The following is a 17,013-nucleotide window of genomic DNA, read 5'->3' on the forward strand; positions in this document are numbered from 1 at the left end:
GGGGCAATAAAAATGGTGACATCATTAGATAAAGCAATCAATACTTAATGTGTCCTGTGTCCTTTGGGATTCCACGTTCGCGATCACATTTAACGGAAGTAAGTGCGAACAATCAAGAAATCTGATGATTGCCCCTAAAAAAACGATTACCCCCCTCTAATGGCAGAAATGAACACCGTGGTTCTAGATCTCAATCAGACGACCGTTAGACTTGATACAATGAACTCGTACAATCCAAGAGATTCTTTCATATCATATATTTTATGTTCTCGGTATAAGTAGAAAATAACGTTATAATTCTTTATGCAAACAAACAAAAAATGTATGGAATGGTTATATTGTTCTACTCCAAAACATTATTACCCAAGCTACTTTTCTGGAGGCTAAAAAACGAGTACCACTGGTAGCAACGAGCTTTCGGACCCTCGAACAATCATTATTCTATGGCTGGTCTTAACAGGTAACCGTTGAAGATGATGTAGACGTCAAAGTCGTCGTTGTAGATGGCGTTCTCTCGTTCTCGTTTGAACATCCTCACCCACACCTCGTCCTTCTCCTGCAGGTCGAGCATCAGGCTCTGGCTCTGCATTATGCTCCTGTCGCTGGGCTGAGCGTACAGGATGGCTATCTCCTCGTCGTTCCTCATCATGTGCAGATAGGTCTCCTTCAAGTTCCAAGTGTGAACGTTCAGGTTGAAGAAGTAGACCCCGGCGACGTAGCACACGAACGTCCCCGAGAACATGTTGAAGTGCTGGTACAGGTTAACAAATTCCGTGTCGAAGGTGACAGGCTGGAAGTACTCGGCGCTGTGCATTGATTTACGACGGGCCACCGAGAATGCGGAGTACTGATGCTTGCATGAATTTCCGGGGACTCCTGCTTGGCCCTTCTGACCTTTCGTTCCTGGAGGTCCTTGAGGTCCTTTGTCTCCTGGTTCTCCGGCCAAACCTGGATCTCCCCCTCCACCTCTCTCGCCTTTGGAACCTTGGGGAATATTTATTGCATTGGTTATTTTTATGTCGGTCAGTGGTCTGGTCTCATAGCTTTATGCCAATCCCATGCGTGTTTAAGTTCCTTCACTGTATTAGCCTCTGCTGGGAGACTTCTCCACTTATCTACCACCTCTCAGTAAAATAGAACCTCCGTTCTTAATATATTCTTACCTATTGCCCTCCATTCATAATGTCTGTAGACCCCTGTGCCTATTATATGTCTGCGCCTATTGTACTACTTTATGATGTCATATAACTACATCTATGTCGCCGGCACCGACTCACCTTTCAGAATAGTCATATCTATGCGGGCCTGGACCCGCGGCGCGGCGTACGATATGAATTCCTTCACTTTGCTGTTCGGGGGGTAGCCGGGTTTCTCCGAGCTTTCGCAACATCGGACGCAAGACGAGCTTCCCACCTCCTGCCACACCAAGGTCCGGCGCGCTACGGCGTTAACCGACACGACGGAGGCGAACAGGATGAGCGCGGGGAAATCCATCGCTGGGCTAAGAAACATGGAAATGGTGTCAGAATTTATAGAAATTAATTGGTGGATAAACTAATAATGGATGGATTTTGGGGGGTGACATTTTTGTCCATTTGCTGCAGAAATGGATACTTTTTTGGTGTTTTTAAAATAATATAATTCACAAAGTAACATTTATGTCACGGTTGGTCTCGTCTTAGATTCAGGAGCCGTATGTCTATCCAATGCATGTTTAATACCCTCACTGTATTACCCTCTACCACTTCTGCTGGGAGGCTGCTCCACTTACAATGTTTTTCAGCTTCGATCCGTCTCAGTTTTCATTGTTTTTCCAGCAAACATTCCGAGCTCCTAGAAAAGAGGGGCATCAGGGGAGGAAAGAGGGGCATCAGGGGAGGAAAGAGGGGCCCTTCGGAGTTATGCTCCAACTATTAAGAGGGGACATCTGAGTAAGGAACGCTTGTGTTCATAGAGGTAGAACATGTCACTACGTCAACATCGCCCGTTACACCGCGGTAATTATATCTGCCCCTTTAGTGCCCCTCTAGGGGCCATCGTACCCAGAGCCAGGCATAAGAGGCTATTCAACCAGATATGTAAATAGGATTATTTGATGTATATCTCCATACAGCCGCTGAGTGTTTCTCATTTCTGTGTCTCCGGGCAAACCGTACGCTTCGGGTCTATTAAAGGTGCTGTCCCATTTACACTGCGGGATTTAACACTTCTATAACTAAATTCAGAGGAGACAATGTGATGATGATGATGGTGATGATGATGATGGTGATGGATCTGCTACGGTTCATTTGTTTATAATACACTGGAGATTCCAGTTAATGATTCCTCTAAGTGGAGAAAAAATACGAGGAGAAACTGGTAAAAAAAAAACTAAGCTGTCGGCCATCACAGGCCGTAAATTCCATGGGGCAAGAAGAGCAACTGCCCCAGGCACTGCAAGGTGGGTGACGGTCTAATGTCCCGGCACCTCCTTCCCCTCAGCAGATGTAATGTTAGCTCTTGGGGTAAAATCTAGTTAAAGCCCGGGCCATCGTGTTCCAAGCACACGAGACAAAAAAACTGTAGCGTCATTATGTTATTATATTTACAACTGGGAAAAAACTTTCATCCATATCTAAAAAAAACCGACATTTTTGCCCCATGGAATTTCCAAATCGCAGCACCTGTGACTGACGGGGGGGGTAGCAGGGGCAGGTTTGGGGCCCAAAATGGGCAGGAACCAGAAGTGGACAGGACTGGATGCGTGGCCACCTGGCTACCTGGGACAGTGCCCGAAATCCAAGACAGTTGTCATAGATGTGGGCCTTATCTGCCAATTTCACCTACTTTCATACTTCATCCCACAGAAGTTCCCAAAGCAACTCCGGAGGATCTTAAAAGGACTTCTGCACCATTAAAAGGAACATGGATGTAACTTCTAGACAGTTTTGATGTTCTGTTGCCGGCACAACGGCTTCCCGGGCCTTTTGGATCTATAGGCGCTGCCTTCCGTAGCTTCAGAAATACTCGGCCCCATTGACAGCAGAAAGAGTTTAATCTGTGAGAATAAAGCCCGTTCCCGCTAATGAGGACATATAACACGGCGACATCTTTAGCTCCTCTGCCAAGGAAAAGGTCGTTTCTGATCTTCTCTGTTATTCCGCGGCTTTGAAGACCTCGGCAGCGCAGGCGCCCGGCCCGGCTCTCCGGTCTATGTTACGCTGCGAGGCATTAGTCTGGAGATGAGCCACGATAAGCGTGTTGTGCTTCTTCACGGCTGTTGGGTTCCGCCGTGTGGTTGCCGGGTAACAATAGCTCGCCGTACGGGTGTCTTCGCCTTCCAAAACATAAGCCACGGTTGGTAGCTTGGATAAAATGTTGCTTTCTTTTGTATTTTGCAACATTAAGGTAAAGAATTCTTATCTCGGGGGTAAAAAAAAGTTCCGAATTAGTTCCAACAAATTGCTCTGCTGCCACCTCAAACATGGAGTATAAACAGGACTTGGCCCAAGTCTTAGCATTTTTACCCCGGTCTCAAGGCCTCAGGGTTAATATAGGCAGATCCTCAGGGTTTTTACCCCAGTTTTGGGGTGAATGGGCAGATTCCCTGGGTTTTTACCCAGTCTTAGGGTCTCTGATGAACGGGCAGATTATCAGGGGTAGTTTTTACCCCAGTCTCATGGTCTTGGGGTGAATGGGCAGATTCTCTGGGTCACACATTACTAGTTAATTTCCTACTTTAAAGATACCTTTAATGATATCTGAGCATCCTGATTGGTGCTTTTCCCAGCTGGGATCCTTGAATACAGGTGACTTCATTCAGAATATTGTTACCTCTTGACATCTCATCGTCCTCATAAGAACCATTAGTAGAACCGTTTTGTTTTCATCATTAAGGGGTCACTAGGATAGAATAGACTGATGGGCTATTAAAGGGTTAACTTTTGAAGAGCCTCAGTTGCCTGGAGTCGAAGAGTCCTTAGCGCCCGACACGCCTGTGACTCCTACATTGCTGCTACAGCAATAGCCTATCAGTGCCTGCTTTTGTGTCACATGACAATTAAGGGTTCCCTAAACAAAATGTAACTTCTGCATAACTAAATATTTATTTTAAAGAATGCATTGAGTGCTCAGCAGTACTAGAAATTATGTTTTCATTCTGCATTTTTTTTATATAGAAAAGCATTAAAATTCAGCAAAATCAGCGGAAAAACACCTCCAAATATTGAATTTTTTTTTAATTTTCTTTTTTTCGAATTAATAAAAAGGGAAGCTGATCTTTTTATTATTTTTTTTTTAAACCCTTATACTTTATATTTGGTTCCTCTGTTTCTGTTTTTTTTTTATTTTTATTTTTTTTCCTCTTTCGTATTTCTTTTCTTTTCTTCTTCGTGTATAGAAGAGTTTTACCCATAATGCACTGGCGTTCTAAATAAACTTAAGATGAGAGAGAAGATTCTCTGATGTTTTCAAAGATCTTCCCGGAGTTCTACCTTGTAGCTGCCTTCAATTTTGGGGGGGGCAAAGAATGCATTTTAAATGAAATATAAAAAAAGCCAACAATGAAAGATGAAAAGATGAAAGGAACTCTTGAGACGCCTGAATATTTATATACATTTTCGAAACAATGTTTCTATGACTCAGTACATGGATAACATTATCTTGATTTATGTTCTAGGACCGGAGTTCTAGATCTCTGCTACTAATTCTCATTCATGTTCTACTCTAATTTTTATTCTAAATATAATATATATTATGTCTGAGCATCCTGATTGGTGCTTTTCTCACTGCTATATCACAGCTGAAATACCTGCTTGAACACAGGTGATTTCATTCACAATATCTTTCTCTCCTGATAAGTCGTGGTTCTCATAAGGACTATTAGTAGAACCATTTGAAAGCCACCATTAGCTGTCACTGCAGCAGAATTTGAATGGCGAGGGGTTAAATATCTGTTGACTCCCCGCTACATGAAAACGCTCTGCTTACTCAAACAATATTATTAGCGCCAACAAATATTTAAACGGCAGACTCCTCGTTTCAATAGATTTACTTTCATACCTTATGAAAAATGAATTCCGCGCACCGCGCCGCTACCTTTATGCATATTTTATAAGCAGCCGGCATTTACCGGTGACCCGGTCACTTCATGTATATTTCAAAGCGCCCCCCGTGTTAAACTATATGTGGGTCAGACCCCAAGGGCGTTCAGAGTAAGATTTGCAGGACATCAAAGAAAAATGGAACGTGTGCTGTATACAGTAATAACCCCCCCAGCGCTGTATACAGTAATAACCCCCCCAGCACTGTATACAGTAATAACCCCCCCAGCCCTGTATACAGTAATATAACCCCCAGCTCTGTATACAGTAATATAACCCCCAGCGCTGTATACAGTAATATAACCCCCAGCACTGTATACAGTAATATAACCCCCAGCGCTGTATACAGTAATATAACCCCCAGCGCTGTATACAGTAATATAACCCCCAGCGCTGTATACAGTAATATAACCCCCAGCACTGTATACAGTAATATAACCCCCAGCGCTGTATACAGTAATATAACCCCCAGCGCTATATACAGTAATATAACCCCCCAGCGCTGTATACAGTAATATAACCCCCAGCACTGTATACAGTAATATAACCCCCAGCGCTGTATACAGTAATAATCCCCCCAGCGCTGTATACAGTAATATAACCCCCAGCGCTGTATACAGTAATATAACCCCCCAGCGCTGTATACAGTAATATAACCCCCAGCGCTGTATACAGTAATATAACCCCCAGCACTGTATACAGTAATATACCCCCAGCGCTGTATACAGTAATATAACCCCCAGCGCTGTATACAGTAATATAACCCCCAGCGCTGTATACAGTAATATAACCCCCCAGCACTGTATACAGTAATATAACCCCCCAGCGCTGTATACAGTAATAACCCCCAGCGCTGTATACAGTAATATAACCCCCCCAGCACTGTATACAGTAATATAACCCCCAGCACTGTATACAGTAATAAAACCCCCAGGGCTGTATACAGTAATATAACCCCCAGCGCTGCATACAGTAATAACCCCCCAGCGCTGTATACAGTAATATAACCCCCAGCGCTGTATACAGTAATATAACCCCCAGCGCTGTATACAGTAATATAACCCCCCAGCGCTGTATACAGTAATAATAACCCCCCAGCGCTGTATACAGTAATAATAACCCCCCAGCGCTGTATACAGTAATATAACCCCCCAGCGCTGTATACAGTAATATAACCCCCAGCGCTGTATACAGTAATAATAACCCCCCAGTGCTGTATACAGTAATAAAACCCCCCAGCACTGTATACAGTAATATAACCCCCAGCACAGTATACGTTTTGGGTTTTTTTTTAAATGGTTTTCATTTCAAAGTTTATTTTATTTAGTATTTTTATTGTAATGTAGCGGGGGGGGGGAGTTTGCAAGTTACAGGAGAGGACATGCAGACTCGCATTGAATTCATCCTCATCTGTAAAAGTGGTCGTCCCAAACATGCTCAGATTAGTGACTCTACGAGTTGTTTTTTAAGCGTTGTCATGTGCAGACTACTGGCTACTGCAGCCATGTCTGGTCAGCCAACATAGCCCTTAACGCAACTGACCACTCGACTTGTTAGTGAATACACTTAAAAGAGTCCAGCTGGGCAATTAAATCTGAGCCATTCTATTGTTCCCCACAGGCAGTATGATAAGGAGTCGGGGTGTTTAGTAGATCGGGGATCAGATAACAGAGCGAGAATCATACAAACGGCTGATATGCAGCTGCCTGAAAACTTTATATTATGGGGCAAAAACTACAACTGGGGTAAAAAGAAAACAGCAGAATATTTTTGAAAATATATTTCTAATCTGATATCAGAAAATGGTGAGAATTCCGCTTTAATGCAGCGTCAGGAATATATAAGACACTAGCAGCGTATGGATTTACAGAAACAAAAGATAAGGAGGGCCCTGCTCAAAGGAGCTTACAATCTATTTTTGTTCCTTGAGAAATGCTACTATTTATTTTCCTCTCCTTTCACTTTCCTGCTACATTTTTTTCATAACAAACTCGTGCTCCTAAGAGCTCGGCTCCCTTCATTAGCGTTTCTTGGTTTATCTCGGGGTCTCAGGGAATTTTATCCTTTTCTTGTGCAGATAAGAAGAATACGACCGTCGGGGATTCAGCTGAATAGACGGCGGATTTATCTATTACACAGCTATGGAAATCTCATGAAATTAATTATGAAATAACTGTCAGCCCCTATTGTCATTCATGTCATATACCGTCTTCTCATATCGCCTTCCGCTTCTCTTTAACCATTTTTAATTGAACAATTTTATATAATCATATAAATTTGTTTCCCTTTTCTTTCTTCATTTTAGGCTCTGGGTAGCATCTGCGCTTTCAATTTATTAACAATATGTTACTATCGCTAACTAATACAATTTCAATTATATGTTTAAAAAAAGTGTAATTCCTTTATATTTATTTTTTCATTAATTTTATTTAATTTTTTATTTATTTTTATAGTATTATGCTATGCCTTATATTAATTTTTTTATTAATTGTATTTAATTTTGTATTTATTTTTTATAGTATTATGCTATGCCTTATATTAATTTTTTTATTAATTTTATTTAATTTTTTATTTATTTTTATAGTATTATGCTATGCCTTATATTAATTTTTTTATTAATTTTATTTAATTTTGTATTTATTTTTTATAGTATTATGCTATGCCTGTATTATTAACAAATGTATTCAAAAATATATATATATATATAATTTGGCACACTTTTTTAAATTTTTATACAATTTATTAGTAACTAGCAGTCACTTTTAATCCCCCCCCCCCGCCCCCGGCTTTTGGCTACCATTACTGAAGGAAGAGCAGAAGGACGACATTTTACGGGGATTCAGCCCACGGCACGAATCTCTTATGGAACTAAAGGGACTTCATATCACAGAAGGTTCTGGGGGATCTCAGGGTTCCGTATCGGAACTCTCTTTCTTCCCGTTCTTGGGACAATCCCTTTCATTGATGAGTTGGGCATGGACTTCTTCAAACAAAGAAAAAAGAGGGTCCGTTCTATGTTATAGAGTACGGTTCTGTTGACCTTCCTTGGAAAGTTGGTGGATAGGGTTGTTATTGAAGCACCGTAGGGTTAATGAGAAGCGCATAAACCTGGTGGGTTCTGACATGATGGCCAACTGGAACCCACCAGGAACGCAAGTTCCTTATAGACACAGCAGGGGAGAATAGGATGGAGTCGGTTCTAGGCTGTGTGACCCGGAGAATCTGCAACCTTTATCTTGAGATTGGTGCAAAAACCCAGAGACTCTTTTTGTTTGGGGTGCAGGGAGCCTTTTACCCCCCCAAACATCAACCCTACGAAACATCAACACCAACCCTATCTACCTACTTTTAACAAGTGCTTAAGAGCTTACAGTTGATTTACATGTTCAATAATTGTTATTATTATTATTCTATAAATATAAAACATGACATATAATGCTCTATACTGGCCAAAATTCTTGAATGACATCACACAGGGAGATGGGCTTCATCCGGACGGCAATGTCGGGCTGCGTTTCCAGCCAGGAAGGGGTCAATCCGGCCAGTGACTCACCGGTTATAATAGAAGCTGAAGTGTGAATTACTTTCGGCTCCGAGATCTTATCCCAGCTACTAGGATATAGCTAACTGTCTGTGAATAGCGAGCGCGTCCGGCCCGTGAATTATTATTATTATTATCTGCCGCAGAAAGGTATTCTCAGGAAAATAATACAATGTTTCTGAGGACCCGGCGGCCTCCCGGAGAAGAAAGGCATTCGAGGGCCATTATCATCTTTTTTTTTTATAGAATTTATTGTTACATTAAAGTGACATGTTAGGAAACTATAGGGGAATTTATTTCGCGGCACCCGTGGCTACTGCTGGGGGCCACGGCAACGACTTGAGGGGGCGTTTATGCTCACGGTGAAAAAAACTTATAGGGGATGAAAGACGGGGGTCTTCAATCCAGAGATATATTCCACGGAATGGAAAATGGCCTTAGGCAAACAGAGATGAGCATCTGGATACTTTTATCCCTTAAACATAGAATTTGCCGGCAGATCGGCCCCATTCGGCCCCCGTCTAGTCTGCCCGTTTCTCCTGCTGTAAAGACTCGAACCTTAATCAGTCGTTGGTCTCGTCTTAGATTCAGGAGCCGTATGTACCCGTATGTATGCATGTTTAATACCCTCACTGTATTAGCCTCTACCACTTCTGCTGGGAGGCCGTTCTACTTCTCTACCAGTAAAACTTCCTTACATTACAAAAAGACACTATGCGTGCAGCATGGCCAATGGCGAGGTCAAATGAGGTTCCGAAACCCAGAATCTCCAGAAAATCCATAACTGGCCCTTTAAAGGCAAAGTAATCCATGTTCAACCCCCAACCCCCACCCGCCGTACCGGGCCGTGTATATCTTTAAAATCCTCTTTTAAATCCCGCAACGCGTTTCTCCGCCTGTCTGCCACAATGTTTCATTCCTCTCTCCCAGCCGTTACCCCAGAAGCTTCACCCGCCTCGTTACCCCGCTACATACCTCTAGGACTTCCGTGCAGAGGGTCTTCTCTCTGTTTGGAAAGCCTCCCCTGTCCTCGGTTTTTTATGGGCCTCTCAGCTGCCGCTCGTCAGATCAGGACTTGGCCGCCACGGGTTCTGAGAGAGACATTGCGACAGTCTTCCTGAAAAGTTTAAGCGTGTGGTGTTACATTTGGCTGCAGGTCGTGACTTCAGATGTTCCTGAACATACCGTCAGCGGGGATCCTCGGGACAAACACACCAACACACGCTTCTGTCTGGCACAAACACGCGACGGCAGGAGCCACACGCCTATCGCTCTATTAGCCTCTGCCACTTCTGCTGGGAGGCTGTTCCACGTATCTACCACCCTCTCAGTAAAGTAAAACTTCCTGCCATTCCATCTCAGCCTCTGCCCCTCTAGTGTTAGATTCCGGTCTCTTGTTCTAATGTTTCTCCTCCTGTACTTTATCTCGAAACATACAAAAAAACCCCACAATCCCGTGCTTCATACCAGCCAGCTCTGTCCTGCAACCAATATTGTCAGAATTTTATGTTCTTTTTCCTGCGGAGTTAAAGAAGGGTACACCCAGCGCCGGCCGATGAGTCATTTCAAAAGTTGGACGACTTCAGATATATTTTCCGGCGACTAAGCGCAGAATATATCCTAGTAATGCTTTTTTCAGAATGTTTTTTTATTATAATTTTTTTCCTCTTATGCAGAGTTTTGTTATAATTCCCTGTAGGTTTCCATACAGCGTCTCTTCATCCGTTACAGAGCCGGCAGCTGCATTCTGATGGGCAAAAAACCTTTTTTTAAATAATTGAGAAGATAGTGGTCCGTGTTTTTGCTTTACTGGGAAGGTGGTAGATAAGTGTAACACCCTCCCAGCAGAAGTGGTAGAGGCTAATACAGTGAGGGGTAGACATATGGCTCTGTATGTATTAATCTACAGACCAGGACCCGCCGTTGCTGTCAGTCATGTGATATTTTGGGAGACTTTCCCGGCTCAAACACCGCACTGAGCTGATGCTTTATGGCGATGCTGATGAAGCTGATGTCCGATCCTCCATAGACTTTCATTAGTCCGAGAGCCGTGTTGAATGATTTAGACCGAGCCATTCTATTGCTCCCCACAGGCAGTATGATAAGGAGTCGGGGGGGGGGGTAGTAGATCGGGGATCAGATAACAGAGCGAGAATCATACAAATGGTTAATATGCAGCTGCCTGAAAACATTTATATTATGGGGCAAAAACTACAAAAAAGAAAACAGTGCAAAATTTTGAAAATGTACTTTTAATCTGACACAAGTGATAAATAAAATTACGTTATGTACCCTAGAATGCCTAATTTTCTACAATTCATGATTTCACCCAATTCCAGGAAACACGTGAAAAAAAAGCAAAAAACTAAACAAAAAAAAAAAAACATAAAGTAATTCCAATAACAGCCATTAAGTTTTCTTTGAAGAGTGGTGACCAATGTCAACTATCAGGCAAGTTCACAGAGACCGAACGCAAATCATAAAGAGAAGTTGTTTGTTTGTTACGTTATTCTTGACTCTCAGAATGTTAATTGTTGTACATCTGAACTTGTTAGGAAATCTCAAAACCCATTAGCGAGTTGTTTACTGTTGTCATGGAAACGGCAAATGCATTAGCACCTCGTTTCATAAACACCTTTACTCGACGGCACTTTCTTTTTTTTTCCCTTCCCACAATATACTAGAAATGAAGTTTGGTACAAAAAGAAAGTAGATTTGCTGTTTACCACCTGTTCCTCCGCGTTTCGCAGTTCACGACGCGCTCCGGCTTTTGATTTCACTTCACGTGGACAACCTGGTCCTCCACTGGGTCAACAGAGGGGATTGAAAGTTTATTTTGTTCTTCAACAGTTCTTCCCCCAACTGGAACGGGCCAGGGGACTAAATGGCCTTTTCTCGATATCGTAAAAAAGTAACAATAACGATCATCTACACCAATGGCCAACATCAAGAACATCAAGAACATCAACCCTACTAATTCAATTTTGGTTCCAAGGCCCAACTCATGACTGGTGGTAAATCCAAACCCAAAGTACTCCTTTAGAGAAGCCAAGTTAGGCCATAATGGACCTCCAGCCTGTGATGGATGAAGCCACATGTTGTAGGCAGGTCCAGGTACTGGCTGTCATAGGTCATGGTGGTCTTTCTTTTGAAGTCTAGCCCTCATAGACAGATGAATAACCATTGGTTCCTAAACAGGCTGCCATATTAAGCATCGTTAGGAGCCCTAACTCTATAATGCAGGATTTGGCAAAATACAGAGGGAACCTCGTTTTAATTGTTGGGGTCCCCTATGTGGAACCCAGCCAGTTGACTTCAAGCCACAGTCCATGACGGAAGAGCAATCACAAAGAAGGTTAAGTACCCTGACTTGTGACAGAACAGAAATCCTACCAACTAACCCAACACAATAGCTTTAGCGCACATTGTTCCATCGATCTATAAAATGACCACGCGCTAAAATGAACCAGGAACATCATAAAACAGCATGTGTGACCAAAGAAAAGATGGCTTTTAGAGAGATATAATGATTCGCCGCACGGGGGGCTTTTGGATCAATAACACGTGGAATAAGAATAAAACCTCCACTTATATTTATTATAGCGGGACTGAATATAGCTATCATCCATTTAAAGACGCAGAAATGGCAAAGCATTTTGTAAGGTGGCTTCCATTTATTATAGGGCAGGGATTTCTCCATCAAGAAGGTGTCACGGAGGCCGGTGTCTGGATGGGACAATACAGATCGAAGGTTATTCACAACCACAACCACCATTAAAAAGTCCTGTGACCTGGTTCAATTGTCTGGCAAACAAAGAACCTCGAACAGTGTTGCCTTACATCTCAAATGGGTTCACGGGTAAATTGGCCTCTTAAACGGGACGCTAGGGAGCCAGGGTGTTTTTTTTGGGTCAGACCAGTGGGAATTCTTATCAATGTTTCCCGGCAATCACTGGTATTCCATGCAAGGTGAGGTTGGACGCACGAAAAGACAATGATGTTCTTTAATAGAAACATTGTCTCTAAAAAAACAACCAGGTTGTCGACATGAGGTCAAACCTTTGAGACCATCACTGATCTTGGCATCCTGGCCGCTCTTGTACTGTTCAGTTGGTATGGAATATCCCTCCATACTATAGAACCTGCCGGCAGATCGGCCCCAACCGGCCCCCGTTTCTCCTGCTGTAAAGACTCAAACCTTAATCAGTCGTCGGTCTCGTCTTAGATTCAGGAGCCGTATGCCTATCCCATGTATGGTGAAACTCCCTCACTGTAGAAGACATTGTCTTCCACTCATGGAACTCATCGGCCTTGGTGACCATAACACGATCTACAAACTAAAGACATCGCAACAGCTGAATTTTAGATAATAATTTTTGGCACAGCAAGCGTCGGTGTAATGATAGTACTTGTTTCAGAAGACTACTAATTTTCCCGGTACAATTACTACGCGGCGGAAGCCTAAGAAACAGAGTCTTCTCCATGACCTTAGCGTGTGATAGGACTTGATACTATGTTACAAACACCTTCAGCTAATTGGCTGAAACTGCAATGACACGCATATCTATAAATACGTTCTATTTTACCTGTTTCAGAAAAAAGTGCAAAATGTGTTAATTTTAAAGCGTCAAAAAGCAACCCAAGCACAAAAAATATTAACGAGAGTTGGGTGGCTTACAGAAAACCCAATGTTAATGGAATATTTCAATTTAAAAATCGTAAAATCAATAATAATAATAATATATCTTTCTGTAACGGTGCCACTTCATTATAAATTGTGTAGCGCAGACCATCAAACATTTGGTCTGAGCGTTTAATGCCCTTGGCCGTTGAATTTGTTTTATTAAAGCCCCTGAATAGCTAGATCTGAGCAGTCGTGTTCCACCTTAACCCCTTAATGACAAATGCTCAAAATGCATTGTTTTCAATGGGTTTAGGGACCTCCCATTGTCCTTAAGGGGTTAAATCTTCTGAATTGACCTTTTTTTTTTGAGAGATGTTACAAAGGTGAGCTATCTGGAGGTCACCTTTCCCGGTGGGGTATAGATGAAGAGACGGAACTACTTCCAATCACAGAGGTATCTCGATCGCTTCCATTCCCAGCAGGGGGTGGTTCGAAGCTGGTTTTCCATTTGGCCGCGAATTGAACACTCCTTGTAGCCCCCTCTCCGCTTCTCGCCGGTAATCTCTAAGACTCCGCAGGAATCAAAATGATATTTCCTTGTAAAAAGTTCATTTATTGTGCACGCCATTACGAGACAGCGTGAATCGCGCCAGAAACGGTGAACTATGCAAGATGAGAAATTTAAAAACCAAAAACGTTCTATACAGCTCCCCGGAATCGCCCGCACGCAGGCACTGGAGAGCTCCAGCATTACCCTCTGATTGTTTCTCATTCTTTATGTTATTCTTATTTTTATATATTTCTTTTTTTTTTTTTACAAACTGCTACAAATGTTCCAATCATAGCAAAAATTCCATGTTTGATGAGAGCAAAAAAAAAAATTACATTTAAGAGCTGGTAAAATGTTTAAAACTTGGTTGGACATCTGATCGAGGACGTTGAGTCTGGAGTAATCCATCTTGAGATAAGGATAATGGCTTTTATGTGAAGGCAACAAGAGATGGATGTTTAGGTTTTGTTATAACAGTATAATAGACACTCTTTGTGGAGAGGAAATAATGGGTACCTATGTCTGCCATTAGAACCCAGAACCTTGTTTCCTCCCCTGATGCCCCTCTTTCCTCCCCTGATGCCCCTCTTTTCTAGGAGGTCAGAATGTTTGCTGGGTATGAGGGTATGGCAGGGTTCTACGGCCCTAAAAACCCCGATAATGTGTATAGAAACAGCAGGAAGCGGCTTTATAAATTAAACGGGGTAAATAAAACCCAACCATTGCCCATCCCCCGTTTAATTCTACTAATACGAGCCGGCCATTGGATGTAGGCTGGTCCATGGCTGGTTTGTACACCAAAAGACCTACTCAAAGGATGGAGCTCAACCAAATGTAACGTTATTCTCATGGATCATAACGTACCGACCAACACAAATAAATTAATCAACCAGATACGTATTTGTGTTGTTAGAGAAAATCCAGAACAACGACTGAAGACGAGGAACGCGTCCAATTATTACTAATCAGAGCTACTTGCCATAATGCTATGGTTCAAAGCTCACGCCGTGCATTACAAAGCCGCTGAATAAGTGCCTGGCCCCCTCGCCACATTCATAATAATTAGACTTCAGTCCTCAGAAAGGTCCGCTAAGGCTAAATAAATGAATAAATATAAATCTATACGATGTCTGTAAGGAATGATGTGAGATGTGTAGATTTCACGTACGTAAGTTCCCCCAAAGCTATATATTAGCAGGGAATGATTATAATAAAAGGAGCTCCAGGAAAATATACATATATTTGGTCTGCCATGGTCACGTTGCAGCCATGAGGTAAAATGGGATTCCCACCACTTTTCATTCTTACTAGTATCGCGTTAAAAAGTTTTCCAAACTATTGCCCGGGGCAATTTTCTTACCCAAATAATTTGCACGTGTCTAGCACTGGGGTTATTACTGTATACAGCGCTGGGGGTTATATTACTGTATACAGCGCTGGGGGTTATATTACTGTATACAGCGCTGGGGGTTATATTACTGTATACAGCGCTGGGGTTTATATTACTGTATACAGCGCTGGGGGGTTATATTACTGTATACAGCGCTGGGGGTTATATTACTGTATACAGCGCTGGGGGTTATATTACTGTATACAGTGCTGGGGGGTTATATTACTGTATACAGCACTGGGGGTTATATTACTGTATACAGCGCTGGGGGTTATTACTGTATACAGCGCTGGGGGGTTATATTACTGTATACAGCGCTGGGGGTTATATTACTGTATACAGTGTTGGGGGGTTATATTACTGTATACAGCGCTGGGGGGTTATATTACTGTATACAGTGCTGGGGGTTATATTACTGTATACAGCGCTGGGGGTTATATTACTGTATACAGCGCTGGGGGTTATATTACTGTATACAGCGCTGGGGGTTATATTACTGTATACAGTGTTGGGGGGTTATATTACTGTATACAGCGCTGGGGGGTTATATTACTGTATCCAGCACTGTTTCCGCACAATTAAATCCTCAAAAGAAGGAAAGAATAGGGTGACAGACCCTTTAAGGTCTACTTGCTGAACACAATTTCATGTCGAAATGGAACAGAACCTTTAAATTTGAATTTCTGTCTTTTTCTCACTTTCTCAAAAATTTGCATACACCCACGTCAATTAAGTCTGGAAATCTCAAACCTTGATGCTTTTTTTTTTTTTTTCCCCAAGACCACCGTAGCTATTTGCTTGGCGGGTGCATTAAGAATGACAGGAACATCTCGAACCCGGGGGGGAAGGTGAGAGATAAATCCAGCATTGCCATTTCGGCGAGTAATATATCAGTAATTTTGTTGGTTACAGGGTTTTTTTTTTCCTTTCTGGAATATAGCCTTGAAAATTGCTTTTTTTTCATATTTGTGATTTTGACTTTAAGTTTCTAACCCCCCGCCACGTATTCATATCATGCGCCGCTACCGCTGTCTTCAGTACTGTGTATTCACTATTAAATTTGGCCGCTCTAAGGCATAAAGCAGCAGGATTATTTTACATTTCAATTTTATCTGAATAATGAATATCGGGAGGAAAAAAAAATAAAATATAATCATAAGAAAAATATTTAGATTTGATTATTATATGGAAAAATCCACACGCTGCCCCCAGAGTAAACTTGCGCTAAATGCAAGAACCTCTTTTACTTTTGAAATCCAATGCCTTTCAATTTTCATATGAACCGTGGCGGCTTCTAATTGTTTCATTTATAACCTAGAACCGGACCTGCGCTCCGGGAATAAATAAAAAAAAATACGGATTCTATTATTTCCGTTGGCTTAAACCGACAGATTCCAGCAAAAAAAAAATAATAATAAAAAAATATATTAAAAAAATAAATATATATAAAGAGAGAGATTTTAAGGCATATCTTTTTCTCCACCGCTGATGTCGGTGGGCAATGGACTCTCCAGGCCCTCCACCCTCCCTTGTTTTGTTAATGTTGCCCCTTTTTGTAGATATGGCTGGGGGAAAGGGTGTGTATGTGTGTGTATGTGTGTGTGCAAATGTCCTTAACTGGGTCAAAATACTATTTATATCCTAATTACTGGCTGGAAGCCGACAAAACCCACAACATAGCTGAATAGAATCACACGGACGCGCCGATGTTGTAACCATAGCAACCACAGTGCACCCAGCTCGACACAGACCAAGCACAGCGTGTACACCTTTCACGACGGATCAGGGCCAGGCTGAGGATGATGAGGTGGCCCTGGCACTTTAAGG

At 42.2% G+C, this 17,013-nt stretch overlaps 1 protein-coding gene across 1 annotated transcript; it reads right to left on the reverse strand.

Moving 5' to 3' along the window:
* Positions 1-264: 264 nt before the first annotated feature.
* C1QTNF8 (C1q and TNF related 8) lies at positions 265-9,617 on the reverse strand. Its single transcript, XM_053471728.1, has 3 exons — positions 9,598-9,617; positions 1,278-1,501; positions 265-984 (listed from the first exon to the last, which is right to left on the reverse strand). The coding sequence occupies exons 2-3, from the start codon at positions 1,492-1,494 to the stop codon at positions 437-439; spliced, it is 765 nt and encodes a 254-aa protein (XP_053327703.1). The 5' UTR covers positions 1,495-1,501; positions 9,598-9,617; the 3' UTR covers positions 265-436.
* Between the last annotated feature and the right edge of the window lie 7,396 nt (positions 9,618-17,013).

The sequence above is a fragment of the Spea bombifrons genome, chromosome 7, assembly GCF_027358695.1.
Source record: "Spea bombifrons isolate aSpeBom1 chromosome 7, aSpeBom1.2.pri, whole genome shotgun sequence".
Classification (NCBI taxonomy): Eukaryota; Metazoa; Chordata; class Amphibia; order Anura; family Pelobatidae; genus Spea; species Spea bombifrons.